We start from the raw sequence: 14,433 nt of genomic DNA, 5'->3' as shown, positions 1-14,433 counted from the left end.
GATTGGTGTAGAGCAAGAAAAAAAAACTAAAACAAACTAAAGGGCACCAGCTGAAAAAACTGAATAGGTTCAACTGTTAACACTAACTTGAGCAGTCCCCAAATAAGTCTTAGGAGCCAAAAGAAACCGTCTGCAGGATATTTTACAGACCGACTTCCAAACGCAGCGAAGCCAAGCATTGCTGTGACCATGAATAGTAACACAAAAACCACAGTGAGATGTTTGGGAGGACATGATCGGATACAGCCTCCGCAACGCATGAGGGAGTTTTAGAAATCTCAACTTTTGCACTTCCTTGCTGTAATAGACACTGTGTCCTAACTAGATACATTCCTTTTCATCACCATCAAACTAATGGTGTTGCGGTGGAAAAGTATCTCCCCATTGAGCACCTTGAGTGCAGAACAGAATGAGTGGAGCATCTTGTTAGGATTGGGGAGGGGGCACAAGCCCCGGGACCCGCGACTTAGGAGCGGCCCTGTCTATCTCAATGTAAGGCACACTCACATCGTGTTCATCTTGCCGAGGGGTTGGGGGGGGGGGGACTATTCGTGTTACTTACAATTTAGCGCTTCAATCCGAGTCGGCTGAGTCCAGAAAGACTTGCTCAACAACAATTGTCGAGAAACACCGAGCCGCCTGGCCGCTGCTGGCTGATCCGAGAGACCAACCGAGCATCGTACCTGAAGAGAAAATATTTTGGGCGACAAATACTCAGTAAATTGAAGATACAAAAGGAGTTATCTCTACCTGAATATGAAAAGGTTCGCGGGCAGGATGGCCAGAATTCAACGGGGTCCGTTGCCATGAACACCACTAAACTGAAAGCAAAGACCCGCCCCTATGTCACCATGACACGCATTCGGCACAACAAACCTTGCAAGTCAAACCGATACGTCAAACTAGAAAGTAAGCAGATTGACTTTAGTGCAAAGTATCATTTCTACACGGGTACAGACAACGGAGTCACGAGATGGATTCTTTACGTCTTACAAAGTCACTCTGACATATTTGCCAGCACGTGTACATTCTGTGAAAACGAATAAAAAAAAAACAATGTTCGTACCTTACTTTGGAACATGTTTCACTGGTAGTTTCTGTCGAAATAGCCCGTTTTGTAAAAATTGAAGACGTTGTTGTAAGTTGTAGACATTGATGAGCATGCTTGAAGAGGGGGTCACCGATGTAACTTTTGCCAAGTGGAGTCCTTTTCTGTTTACCCTGAGTTCTGTCTCTCAGACGCATTAGCCGCAATGCCTTTCTCAGATCATGACTGTAACAAAGCAGCTCCCCAACCTCGTCACCGTTTATGCTACAGGTGACTGTAGCATTCTAATGTCTACAACATAAATGTTAGATTCGTGTTAAGTGCGATTTGTTCAAGAATTGAGCCCTATCAGACAAAGTTTAGGATAAAATCACATGTTATTTTCGAAGTACCTTGAAGGAGGAGCTTCGCGGAAGATTGACATGGACTACTCGACACGTGACTTGCTAGTTAAAGATTTGCCCACACGGGGACACTATCAACCCGTTTTGTTTCTTGACCGATAACATATTCATTTCTTTCCGTGCATTTAATTGACCTTTGATTACTTTGATACGAGTGATGTGAAACATACGTGTCATAGAGTTCCCCAGATGCTGCCATGAAAAAAAATACAAAACAATACTTGAATGCCATATCGAGTGCGATGTCAAGCCATAGCGGTTGCTGGGTAATTTGAACATACTTGTGAATCAATTCATTAATAAATGAAACGTGAATATCTTCAACAAATGAGAAAACCCCTTTAAAAAAACGCATTTTTTTGCAACGGTATTTGGCGTAAAAAGTTCGAGAACCAGCGCTACACAGTATTACATTTTTTAAAAAATGATAAATTTAAAAATCCCGCCATTATCCAGATTCACCCAACTGATTAGTATTCCACAAAGCACTTCAGCCCATACAACAAATTGACTTTCAGACAAAAAATGTTCCCTTGAAAACACAAAAAATGAGCCAACCTCTCTGCATCCTTAAAATCACGGCTTAGCATTTTGTGCAATTATCTTTATTGAAAAATTAAACACACTTTCTGTATAAATAAGCTTTGTATCACCATCCTTGTTCAAATGTGCTGGGAGCAGGCAAACAACAGGAGGACTGTGACGGATGAGAAAGAAAAGCAAAGAGAACAACAACAACAACAACAAAAAAGAAAGGCAGATAGATGGAGAGCATCCCAATGCGGAAGCTAATCAAGAAACAAAGCTAACCGTGGCCAATAAGCAAGGAGGCACAACTCAGCGAAACGAATAAGCCCGATTTAACAAGGAAGTTGGGAGTGAGCAGCTGTTGCTGAAGTCGATGCCACCGAGTGAAGGCGACACACCGCCGTCACGGTGGCGTCTGATTAACGAGACTGCCTGAAGCTGCCATTACTTCCTCCAGCGTCTCTCCCTCCCCGGCGGATTTTTAATAGCAGGTCAACGAGGTCCTACTGCTATTGACGCATCTATATAAATCAGCACGTATTTTATTTTGAAAAGATTCGGACGGCATCTTAACCGCTATTTGCACATCACCCCAATTTGAGCTTCATTTCATTGGCTCCAAGTTTGCTTTGGAATTGATTTGAAGATTCGACTGAATACTTTCAAAGCACAAATGGGCTTGGAGCCACCCAGCTGAACTTTGAACCATCCCCGATGCCCAAGGCTAAAAACCAAAACGTGATGGCGCATTTTCCATCGGGGCGGAGTCACTCATTCATCCAGAACGACAATAACATCTCGTTTATGCTTTCCAGAAGCGTGCTCCCGTTTTCACCCAATCGGGAGCACGCTACCGTGCATCTCTTTGCAAGCGTTGTTGTCCTCTTCTGACTCCGCCGCCTCCTGAGTTGAAGCGCTGGGCACGGCTTCCTCCCGCTCCCTGGGGACTTTAATTAGTCTGCGACTTGGAAATGACCAAATGGAAACGGTCTCGTAAAAGGAGCAGCGGGGAAGAACGCCGAGTGGTCTAAGTGGAAACGCACCCTTGAGATTTGATCCGTATGCATCTTGATTCTACGCCGCCCCGTCATGCGCTTACGGCCGTCAGCGTGATGGATGACGTCCTTTTCATTTGCGCATCGTGCCACCGGTGTGTCTGAAAACAACATTAGAACTGGCAATCGGGGGGGGGGGGGGGTATTCTTCGTCTGGCTGGACTGAAAAAGAGCAGCAGATGTTCTCCCAAAAAAATGGAAAAACCACTTTGGCCTCCCACCAGATTGAAAACCTGCTGGCTGGAGTTTGCATGCTCTCCCTGTGCTTGTCGGGCTCCTTTTGAGCTCCCTGCCACAAATGATCGTTCATTGGACACCGAAATGGGAGACGATGGACAACGCCGATCCGACAGATGTGAGCTGCTCCGATCCATACATACAAATATATACTTTTTAAAATATATGCGTTGATGTCACCGTCCATGGGTTTCGATTTCACATCGAGATCTTATAGTGTGTACCTAATAGAGTATATACATCTATATTAATTCATCTGTACATATATAAACTTAAAAGGAGGAAAAGCCCGGTCGTCTTTTCGGGCGCAGTTGCCGAGAACTAACGAAAGGAACCGAGACTGCTGTAACTTGGACATCCGCGGGGAGTCCCGGTAGATTTCAAACGGAAGCCAAATCCGTCCGTTTCGATATCCGGACAGGCAGAAATGGAGCTTATATAGGCTCTGCTATGATCTACCGTAGTGCATAAGGTCTCGCAGCGGAGAGGTAACGTGTTGGAAAGAATGGAGAAAAACACATCGGTGGTAGGAATGAGGTTGCGTCACAAGATAAGGTGGACTTTGCGTCGAGTGTTGTGCCGTTTGAAACGGAAAATGTCCTCCCTCTCCCCTTTTGTCCTTGAATTCCCCGGCTCGCCTCTCTCGCCCGTCCCCGCTCGGCTATAGTGCTACATTGAACTCGGTCACCAGGAAGTCCACAAAGTCCTTGTCTTTGGTCTTGAAGGCCTCGGCGATGAGGCGGGCGGCGTCCTTGTGCTCGCGGCCCCTCAGCGAGATCCCGTTCACCTCCAGGATCACCTGACCCACCTTCAGCTGACCACAGTTGTGAGCCGAACCGCCTCGCTTGGAAGAAAAAAAAAGACAAACACAAGGTTAGTTTAAATCAATAAGTACAATGATCTTATAGCAGCATATACACCCGGGGAACACCCCGCACCCCCCCCCACCCCAGTTTTGGAACAATTGATCTCAACGACACATGAAGTCATTTGGAAGACCCTCGCAGTCCCAGTTTGCTCCCGAGGGGCTTGAACGCAGCAGCCCGTGTTTTTTTCGCATCTTTTCTGAGTCGAGCGCGAGAAGGCAGTGGCATCGGGAATTTGTTCCTGTAAGGTTTTGGCAGGGGCCGAGTCACGCAAATTTGCATTTTGATGATGCGTTTAAGCACGCTGTGCCAAACTGTGGATGGAGCCGCTCCAAAGTAGGGCAAAAGCAGACCCAAGCCATCTGCAAGTGGGCATTTTCCCCCCCCCCCCCCCCATTCTATGGCTGCCACCTTTTGATCGCTTGACACGTCGCATTCGACTACATTAAGTGTCACACTCACATTTGTGTGTGGGGGGGGGGGGCATTTTTAAAGTGACACCTTCTCTGTGTTGTTTTACAGAGCTGTCGCGATTCAATGCTCAGTCCGGACTGGGGCAAATAAGGTTGTGCGCCTTGCTCAAGGGCCTAATAACACACATTTGTTACCTCTCCCTAGCTGAGAGTTTTCAACGCTCGCTTTCCCACCTCGGAGACATCCGGTCACCCTACTCAGCTGTGAAGCGTGACCTCAAGACTGCCGTGTTAGTCACGGCTTTAAATGACAATGACGCGCCTGCGATTGATCGGCGACGTGAGCGCGGTTGCCGCATGAAGACGGTTGGTTGGCTCGGGAAGCCGGTTGTTCAATGGAAATCAGAACACTTCTCGCTTCACTTGATTTGAGCCCGTAAATGAGCGGATCCAAAAGAAATGGACCCGTGTCTTCATAAATCAACACCCTATATTAATGTTGCACACATTTTTGTGCCAGGGTGAGACAAATGACCAGACCTCGGTTTCTCCATCGGCTCAAATCCCGCAACCCCGTATGACGTTCCCGCATTTTTGAAAGTGCTGATTTCCGATCCTTTCATCCATCCCGTTGCAATCAGTATCCCTTTTTTTTATTTCAATCACCAGCTCACTAGGAAGAAGTTGAGAGACGGCGCTAAAGAGTTGCGCACGGACGGCTGCCTGAGACGGCTTCGGTCGTTAAAAACGTAACGCTGCGTCCGAAAAGGTTAAGCACGAGCAAAGGACGTTGTGATGAATAAAATGAAATGGCTTTGTTGTCTATACTCAACATGAATCTTTTTATAACAGCAAAAAGATACATGTTGAGAGTGACATGATGACCAACAGGCGCGACGCCGAAGGAGAAGCCCTCCGATGCCACCTGTTGGTCACAAACGGAACAGAAGCGCCATGCACCTTTCCCACTCACCTGTATGGTGACGATTCGCGGCAATGGCTGTCGAGTGTTGGCTCCTCCTTCAATGGCGATGCCCAAAGTGCTCGCACTCTTGGCCACCCTCACGAGAGTGGAGGTGGGCTCCAACAGCCCCGGCTAAAGTCAGGCAGAGAGAATATTCAGCAAAAAGACGCCGTCGCATATGCTTTCAAATGACGACTGCCTGACTTTGATCGTATTTCGAAATAGCTTTCCGATAGCCTGCGCGGCGTTCGAATCACTTTCACATGATCACCACCAAAGCCTCCCCATTTCCGACCTTGCACGAACATCCCTCTTCAGTCTCTTTTTTTTTTTTAAACGACAGTGGTGGATGACGTAAGAGATGGAAGTGAATAAAAAAAAAACATGGACGGGGGAATTCAAAAACATAAATGCAAAACCAAACAGTGAGCAAAAAAAACAGAGGGAAGATGTTCCACGTGGAGCGATACGTCTACATTTATGAGAACCAACATCCATCCATCCATCCATCCATCCATTTTCTGAACCGCTTAATCCTCACCAGGGTCGCGGGGGTGCTGGAGCCTATCCCAGCCGTCTTCGGGCAGTAGGCGGGGGACACCCTGAATTAGTTGCCAGCCAATCGCAGGGCACACAGAGACGAACAACCATCCACGCTCACATTCACACCTAGGGACAATTTAGAGCGTCCAATCAGCCTGCCACGCATGTTTTTGGAATGTGGGAGGAAACCGGAGCACCCGGAGAAAACCCACGCAGGCCCAAGGAGAACATGCAAACTCCACACAGGGAGGCCGGAGCTGGAATCGAACCCGGTACCTCTGCACTGTGAATCCAACGTGCTAACCACTGGACTACCGGGCCGCCTGAGAACCAACATTGAGAAAATATCCCCCCCCCTGCATCTAATTGGAACATTAAATCTTAAAAAGCCCCAGGAAGCACCCCTATAAAGTTAACGTGAGGCAAAAAATGATTGGATGAGCACGCAGCGGGTGCCACGCGCCACCATTCGTTGAATTCCACGAAGCCGATTGAACATTTGAAGTGGCAGAATGCCCTGCGGAAAGATCGCCGTTGCTTTTCGTGGACTGGAGAGCAACAAAAAGCCCTTTGCTTGTTCTTAAAATAGCCCCCGTGCGAGTACTACAGAGGCCCGCGGCTTCCATCTATGACGTTGCGCGCACATCAATGAGGCGAGGGCGGCAGAGGAGCACTCGCTCGAACATCACAGGGCTGTTATTTTTAGGCTACGACCCCCCCCTCCCCCCTGCCCCCCCTCCCTGACGTCAAACGGCAGCCGCACTTGTTGAATCGCATCTATGCATTCCCCCTCAATCGATTCGCGCCGGGCCCGCGGCTGATGGGAAGCACCCCCTCACCGGTTTGGTGGGGTTGTCCCCCCCGCCCCCCTGGCTGTCTTGAGGGTGTCGTGTGCATGAGGAGTGGGAGTTGCTGACGTGTCCTGACTCAGTTATGTCCACGCCGCTGTCCTCACTGAGAGTCTGGCCACTGTCTGACAGCTGAGACAGGGCGCCACCTGGTGGGGAGGGGAGCAGGCACACGTGAGATCAGCACTCGCGAGCTCGTCCGTGCTTGGATTCCGATTCGTTTCATCTTAACAGTATTCTTATTTTTTTTTTCCAACACCATCCTCCGCACCTGTGCACCGTGAGGCCAACGTGCTAAGCGGTCGACCGCGGTGCTGCACAAAAATATACGCACAATACCCCAAAATGACATTACAAAATTTTTTGGGGGGGGGACCATTTCTGCAGATTCATTAAAATAAATATTTTCTAATACACGTGTCGGACATGCAAATAATACTTTGTCTTGGGTGAATAAAAGAATGAATTTCGACCATGACTAAAAAGCCCCCCCACACCCCTTACTGGGGGGGCCAGGTGAGCTTTGTCAGGGCTTGACTACCGCGTCATTTCAACCGCGCCGCTGCAATCTGCCCGATTTCATGACAAAAAGATACGAGCTCCTTTCTTATTTCGGATTCAGATTCAGAAAACTTTATTTATCCCCGCGTGGAGTTAATTTGGCGCGGCGTACGCTCCGAAGCGGCCCGGCGTGTTTTCTACGCCCTACTTTTCTCACCTCTAGCTTGGGGCAGCGGCCGCACCTCATTGACGTCGGGCTCGGCGTTGGGCCTGTGCACCTCCACCGTAACAAAGTGCCGCTTAGAGCCCGGCGACGACGCTTTGGACATCGTCGCCGGCTTAAGGGGAAGAGACGGAGGACGAAGAGGCGCGGGCAGCGGGGGCGCAGGTGGCGGCGAAGGGCGGCGTGCCTCCGCCACTTTGGCAGCCCCGCTCGGGGACCGGACGCGTGGAAAAGGGCCGATACTGGGTCGGGCGACCAGCGACAAACGATCGGGGCTTTTGTGTTCTCTCTTTCGGATGGCCGCGTAGTCCCGGGAAGGCAAGACGGGGGGGGCTTCCCGTTTGCGATGTAGCGAGGGGGACGAAGGGGCGTGAAGCGGCTTTTGCTTGGCGGCGGCGGCGGCCGCGAAGCGCGAGCTCGAGTGCGTGGATTCGGACGAGGGGCGTTTGGTGAGCTGGTCTCTTCTACTCTTGCGCCTCTGTACCCCTGATGGGGGCGGAGGCTTGAAGGAAGGGGGGGAGTCGGCTGTGGCGGACTGTACGTCATCCTGGAGCGAGAGGATATTTTCCATCATGATCAATTAGCCATGCGGAAAGGACACGCGCGTTGCTATGGCATCTCACACTTCTACACTCGAGCGCAACGAACAACGCGAACGTGAATGGCCGATAATGCATGAGGTGAGGAATTTAAAAAAAGAAAAAAAAAAAGTCACAAAGAACATTAACAAAAGAAAATAAAAGCATGATTGGAGAAGCGGGCGGCTTGCCTAAAAGCTTTCCTCTCGATTTGTTTTTGTTTCATCCTCCTGCCGACATATTAGCAAGGTGGGAGTGGAATTTTGTCACTTTACTCACCATTTTCCATTCAATAAATCAAGACAGGCGGGGGTGGGGGAGGGGGGGGGAGATCCGCTTCAAGCTTGCTTCGGTGCAAAAAACCGTACAGAGCCTGCAATTCGGATTTCATCCATTTCTACCGCCGCTTCACTTCCATCTGAAGCGCTACGTTTAGCGCTTAGCTTACGTTTTAGCGGGACCCCCCAAAAACCAGGTTTCGCGTGGGCCGGAACCGCGGGACTCACCAGAGAGACGTCAGCCAGCAGCGTGTTCAGGCTGTCCAAGGGATCCTGCCGATTTGGATCCGGCGCGTTGTCGTTCTGAACGATGCAGGAGGAGGAACGGACCAGCGGAGAGAAGAAGAAATGCGGACGTGAATCACAAAAAGGCTCAGATGTCAGATGAAGGGAAAGCGGCAACAACAGCCTGACGGCGCAGGCGTGCATTTATCCCCAAACAAATGCAGAATCTGACAGGCACGCACACACATATATATTATTCGGGGGGGGGGGGCACTGTATGAAAGAAAGCAAGCCAAAGACCCGAGCACAGCAGAAAAAAAAAACCCCAAATCACTTCAGAGCCCAAAACGGTTGCATGGGAGTATTTTGCCAAGCCATTTCTCTTATGATCCAAATCGATTTCGACTCCTTCAGAAATGACAAGCGGGAAATAAATCAGTGGACAGTATGGGCAATCTGGGGGGGGGGGGGGTCCTCGGAGTTACAACGCAGCACGACAGCGCCATTAAAAATCCTATAACTGGAGCGAGACGGGAAGAAAAGTGTCCGATTGATGTTCCGATTGCACCCCCCCCCACCCGTCTTTGTCGGGGGGAGAAAATGGAACGGGGACAGAGAGGAGAGCCCGTTTTTTGCAACATTTCTTTTCTCCCGCTATCGAGCGCACGTCTGCCCACGGGGGGGGGGGGGAGTGAACAAGCCCTTATGCCGCCGCGCATCCGGCACGCGTGGGCTGCCGCTTTCCAAAGTGACTCCTACCTCCGTCAGATCTAGCAGCCAGAGCAGCCTTTCCTAACAGAGGGAGGGGGGGGGGGCAGATTAGAAGGTGACGGTGGTGGAGGAGAACGCTTTGCCATCTTCTCGAGACGGGGGCCTTGCCCAAACGGCAACTTTCAGATCGGGCAAGTGCGCCACCTACCCGTGCGGAGCTCAGCGTGGCGACGCTGGCCGAAGACGAGGTCGGAGCGTCGGGGCACGACGACGCGGCGGACAGAGAGTCCGGATGCAGCGCGGGCGGGGCTCCTCCCACCGCGCCCTGCCGCGCCTTGAGGGCCTGGATTTCACGGCGGAGCACCAGTCCGTCGAAGCGCTCCAAGTCCTGCGCGGCGACCAGGCCGCGCACTTCGGACAGGAGGGAGAACTGCGGGAAGATCAACGGAGTGATTCATCAATCGAGTAAAGAGCGTTTTTGCTTTCCCTCACCTTTGCGTGCGTGTTGAGCAGTTCGAAAAGCGCCATGACGAGCTGCTCCACGCCGACGTGTCCGTCCCGATACTCTTCCAGGTAGTATCCCATGGTTTGCCGCTCCGACTCGGTCAGAAGGTGACGCGCTTGCTCTTCCAGCATCGCTCGGGATTGGTTGACCAGGCTGGACAAGGTCACCTGCGATCCGGCCACGCCCTTGTAAAAACCAGCCTGGGGGGGAAAAAAAAAAAAACAGATTGCTACGTTTGACATTCAATAGATATGCAATCGGGAAAACAAACGCACAGTAATTCGCGTTTCATCCCCCCCGCGGGGAGCGTTCGGATTTAATTTTGGACGAATTGAAGTCACCCCCCCCCCCCTTTTTGCTGCTGCTCCTCATCGGGGCCTCGACCTGCGAGCGTCTCAAGCCTTCAAAAAATAAGAAATCAAAATAGCCAGCTGCCGTTTCTCAACACGGCTCTTCCTTTTCCCTCCGTGCATGCAGAATGAAATGATGAGCGGCGGAATCAATTTGCGGGCTGAGCAGAATTTTGCCGCAATTAATTAACGCGCGTGGAGGAACGAGCCATCGAGGTGAGTTTGCTCCGAAGACGGTAAAGTATATCGAACAAAAACCTCTGCTCATCATTTCAAAGCGTGCAGGCACGTGATAAGACAATTTCTTTTTTTTTTCAGAAGCTACGACTCGAGCAGCAAAAGATGACTGCTTCAGGCGCTCCTTTGTGCCCGTCGCCATGAGACTTGACAACAACGCCCGTTGGCAGAAAAGTGAGCGACTACGATTGAAATGAACAAAACATAAACTATGTCACAAAAAAAAAAAAAAATGTGTTTGGGGTAGGCGGCCTGGTAGTCCAGTGGTTAGCACGTGGGCTTCACAGTGCAGAGGTACCGGGTTCGATTCCAGCTCCGGCCTCCCTGTGTGGAGTTTGCATGTTCTCCCCGGGCCTGTGTGAGTTTTCTCCGGGTGCTCCGGTTTCCTCCCACATTCCAAAAACATGCGTGGCAGGCTGATTGAACACTCTAAATTGAGTGTGAGTGCGAATGGTTGTTCGTCTCTGTGTGCCCTGCGATTGGCTGGCAACCGATTCAGGGTGTCCCCCGCCTGCTGCCCGGAGACAGCTGGGATTGGCTCCAGCACCCCCCGCGACCCTAGTGAGAATCAAGCGGTTAGGAAGATGAATGAATGAATGAATGTGTTTGGGGTTGCACTGGCAAATTTTCCCGAAAAGGTGAAACGATTAAAACTAAAGGCACCTCCTTCTAAACGCCATCTTCAGACTGACAGTTGACACCCTAAAAATAATCATTGACCTTTTCCTTCTTAGGATTTCTTCACTCGCGGCTGCGAGGTCGCAAAGGTCGCGCCTCGCGCGTACCCAAAACGCCCATCGGGCTTTGTCGGGCGACAAACGCCGCGACGTCGGTGTGGCAAAATATCAAGAATTGTTGAAATCTCAAGAAATAATAAATACAACTGAAAACCGAAGGACGGACAAATCAATGGGCTTCCTTTTCTATCCATCCGAGTGCGAGACATCACACGGCTATGAAACGCTGAGCACCCCCCCCCCCAGACCAAATGCAGAGGAAAACGATTTCATCAATCAGCCGCAGTCCATTCATTCAGTCGGCCGCGAGCCCCCCCCCCCCCCCCTTCTCCCCCTCCGCAGCTCATTTTTGTGACAGACTCCAAGGGCAACAATCAGAAATACCGCTTCCCCCCGCCGCGGTTAGCCGGCCGCGGCTCATTCATCACCAGATTCATTTCCAGCGTTCCAAGTTTGCCGCGCTGAGATCCGCCGCTTTGCAGTCAACTCAAATTCTTTGCGGCAAGATGAAGCCATTTTCAAGCCCCCCCCATAGAAAATCTTTATCAATGAGAACCGTCGCGCAATCATTGTCCAAAGCCAACAAAACCGGATGGAGGACGAAACCACCCAAATATTCATTATGAACGTACGCGGAAGGCGCAGATGACGGAAAACACGCCGGTGGATGACGGAGCTCGTAAACAAGGCCCCCCCCAAAAAATTCCGCAAGCATCTCCAGAGGGCACGAGTGAAGATAATCACAATCTCCGGTTTGCAGAACACTCCAGTACTGAGCTGCAGCAGAAGATGCAAACCACTCATTAGCGCGTTTTCCTCTTTTGAAGTCAAATATCAATGTTTGCAGTGCCACAAAAACATCATTTGGCCTCAATGTTCAAAAAAAAAAAAAAGCAAAACAAAAAACTCGCTTTTGGGCCGTTTCAACTCTTTTTTTCCATTTTTGCAAATGAGCCAAAGTGATAAACGGATGCTGAACGGCGAGCGGAGTTTTATTCCGCCACACATGAAAATGGAGATGGGCCTAAAAAATATACCCATCCGCCGGGCCTGATTACAAAGAACAATATTTCTCCAACGCCCCCCCCCCCCCCCCCCACGCCGACGCAGCTTCGCATTCTCACTCGCCGTTCGGCCGCACCCCGAAACGGCCCAACTCAAGTCGTCTGCTTCAATTACGGAAATGGCCGCCGCGTGTAAACACTTTAAAGCCCCTTTAACACCAGCTGTCTGATAGTAATTCATCTTCCTCCTCCTCCCTAAATATCTCCCGCCCCCCCCCCCCCCTCTTGCACCTTTTGCCCATCTGTCAAGAAAAGAATGTCCATCGGAGACGTCAGCTATTTCTTCATTCCCACGTGGCCCTGAACTTCTCTGAAAAGTCAACATTAAAGTGCCGGCAAATATGAGAGGGCTGTGGGGTGGGGTGGGGGTGGGGGGGGGGCTTGGTCAGTCGTGATTTGTTCATGTACATGACCATGATAAATGGAAAGATCAAAAGATTCATGCAGCGTTGCAAATCCCGGCTGCGATTAAATGCGATTTAAGCCGTCGCTCATGATTGGAATCGGCGGTTCATTCATTCATTCATCTTCCGTACCGCTTGATCCTCACTAGGGTCGCGGGGGGGTGCTGCAGCCCATCCCAGCCGTCTCCGGGCAGTAGGCGGGGGACACCCTGAATCGGTTGCCAGCCAATCGCAGGGCACACAGAAACGAACAACCGTTCAATCAGCCTGCCACGCATGATTTTGGAATGTGGGAGGAAACCGGAGCACCCGGAGAAAACCCACGCAGGCCCGGGGAGAACATGCAAACTCCACACAGGGAGGCCGGAGCTGGAATCGAACCCGCTACCTCTGCACTGTGAAGCCCACGTGCTAACCACTGGACTGGAATCGGCGGTTAAAGACCTCAAATGTTCAGGACAATGCGATTTAAAGAACTTACTGAAAATTTTTGCTCGATGCGTATTCAAAATATGAACAAATCAAAGCCAAGTGTGGATAGCCGGTTCCATATTTGAGTGCATTTGGGAGGTCGATTTTTGACGGCCGAGTAGGTAAAAAGCAGACAGAGGGATGCCACTCACGTAAAAGCTCACCTTTCCGGCAGCAGAAGCTCCCTGGTCCACGGAGTAACTGTGAAAGAAACCCCCCCGCCCCACCCCCGACAAATTTAGTCAAAGAATCAAAATGAGACGTTCGGTCAATCTATGAAGCGAATCATTGATTGCTCATTTTGTCTCTTGCAGAAGACGGACGATCGCTCACCCAGCCAGACTGCCGTCGGCCGAGCTGTCGGCGATCTGCGAGCTGGCGATCCACTTGGTCTCGCCCACCACCGTCCTGGCGTGAGGCAAGCGGCCCACGTCCTTCACCGTCATCATCAGGTGCCGCGACGATTTCAGTACTCGGACGGCTTCGTCGTGGGGCACGTTCAGGAAGCTGCGGCCGTTGACTTCAAGGATTTGATCGCCCACCTGCGACGGGGGCGGGGAACAGAAAGGAGCGGTGGAGGAGGGGCAAGACTGCGAGGGCGGGCCGGGCAGAGGCTGGTGACACGCACGGGTACGTAGGTCAAAGGTCAAAGAGAGGTCACATCACAGACGGGAGGAGGTAGAGGCGATTGAAATGGCGAGGTGGCCGGATGTTTTTTTGGGTGACGCGTTTGGGGACGTTCGCCACGGGCAGGGGGGGGGGCTTTTCTTTCCTCAACCGCTTGCGGAGGTGAATTGTAGTTTTGAGACATCCTTCACCATTTTTCAAACTGGATTTGTGTTTTTTTTTTTCTGACATCCCGAGCTTGCTCGAACGATTGGAATCAAAACTGAGCCGCCCCCCCCCCCCCATTTAATTTCAAATCTTGTCCCGACTGCGTCACCGTGGTTGAGCGTCATTGTGAGTTATTGGCAAATACCAGATTGTCAGTGAATGACCTTGTTGTTAGCTAAGCTGCTTTTTTTTTTTTTTTTTTTTTTGGTGGTCACACCGCATTATGTGCCGTGTCAGCAGGCTTGCTTTATCATCAGACGGGATGGAAAATCCCCCCCCCCCCCCTGTGCAAATGAGAACTCCTTGGCCTGGAGCCATCAACATGCTCACAGCTTTCCTTCGTTTACTTCGTGTGCGTTTCAATGTTTCGGCTTGCGGTTCAGGAAAAGAAAAAAAAAAAAGAAAAATC

General features: G+C 50.8%; 1 protein-coding gene and 1 long non-coding RNA gene across 2 annotated transcripts; both read right to left on the bottom strand.

Annotated features, from left to right (window-relative positions):
- Positions 1 to 454: 454 nt before the first annotated feature.
- Positions 455 to 1,202, bottom strand: LOC127591244 (uncharacterized). Its single transcript, XR_007959840.1, has 3 exons — positions 1,067 to 1,202; positions 751 to 821; positions 455 to 683 (listed from the first exon to the last, which is right to left on the bottom strand). It is a non-coding gene; the product is annotated as an uncharacterized LOC127591244 (long non-coding RNA).
- Positions 1,203 to 3,883: 2,681 nt separating this feature from the next.
- LOC127591656 (whirlin-like) lies at positions 3,884 to 13,852 on the bottom strand (the record flags this gene model as incomplete). The annotated part of the gene is made up of 9 exons (XM_052051942.1): positions 3,884 to 4,116; positions 5,525 to 5,647; positions 6,898 to 7,055; positions 7,625 to 8,177; positions 8,715 to 8,789; positions 9,631 to 9,852; positions 9,915 to 10,127; positions 13,355 to 13,391; positions 13,524 to 13,852. Coding segments are annotated over 9 exons (1,893 nt in total), but the record flags the coding sequence as incomplete, so codon positions are not given.
- Between the last annotated feature and the right edge of the window lie 581 nt (positions 13,853 to 14,433).

The sequence above is a fragment of the Hippocampus zosterae genome, chromosome 18 (assembly GCF_025434085.1).
Source record: "Hippocampus zosterae strain Florida chromosome 18, ASM2543408v3, whole genome shotgun sequence".
In the NCBI taxonomy this organism is placed as follows: Eukaryota; Metazoa; Chordata; class Actinopteri; order Syngnathiformes; family Syngnathidae; genus Hippocampus; species Hippocampus zosterae.
This window is presented reverse-complemented; position numbering and strand designations above follow the sequence as displayed.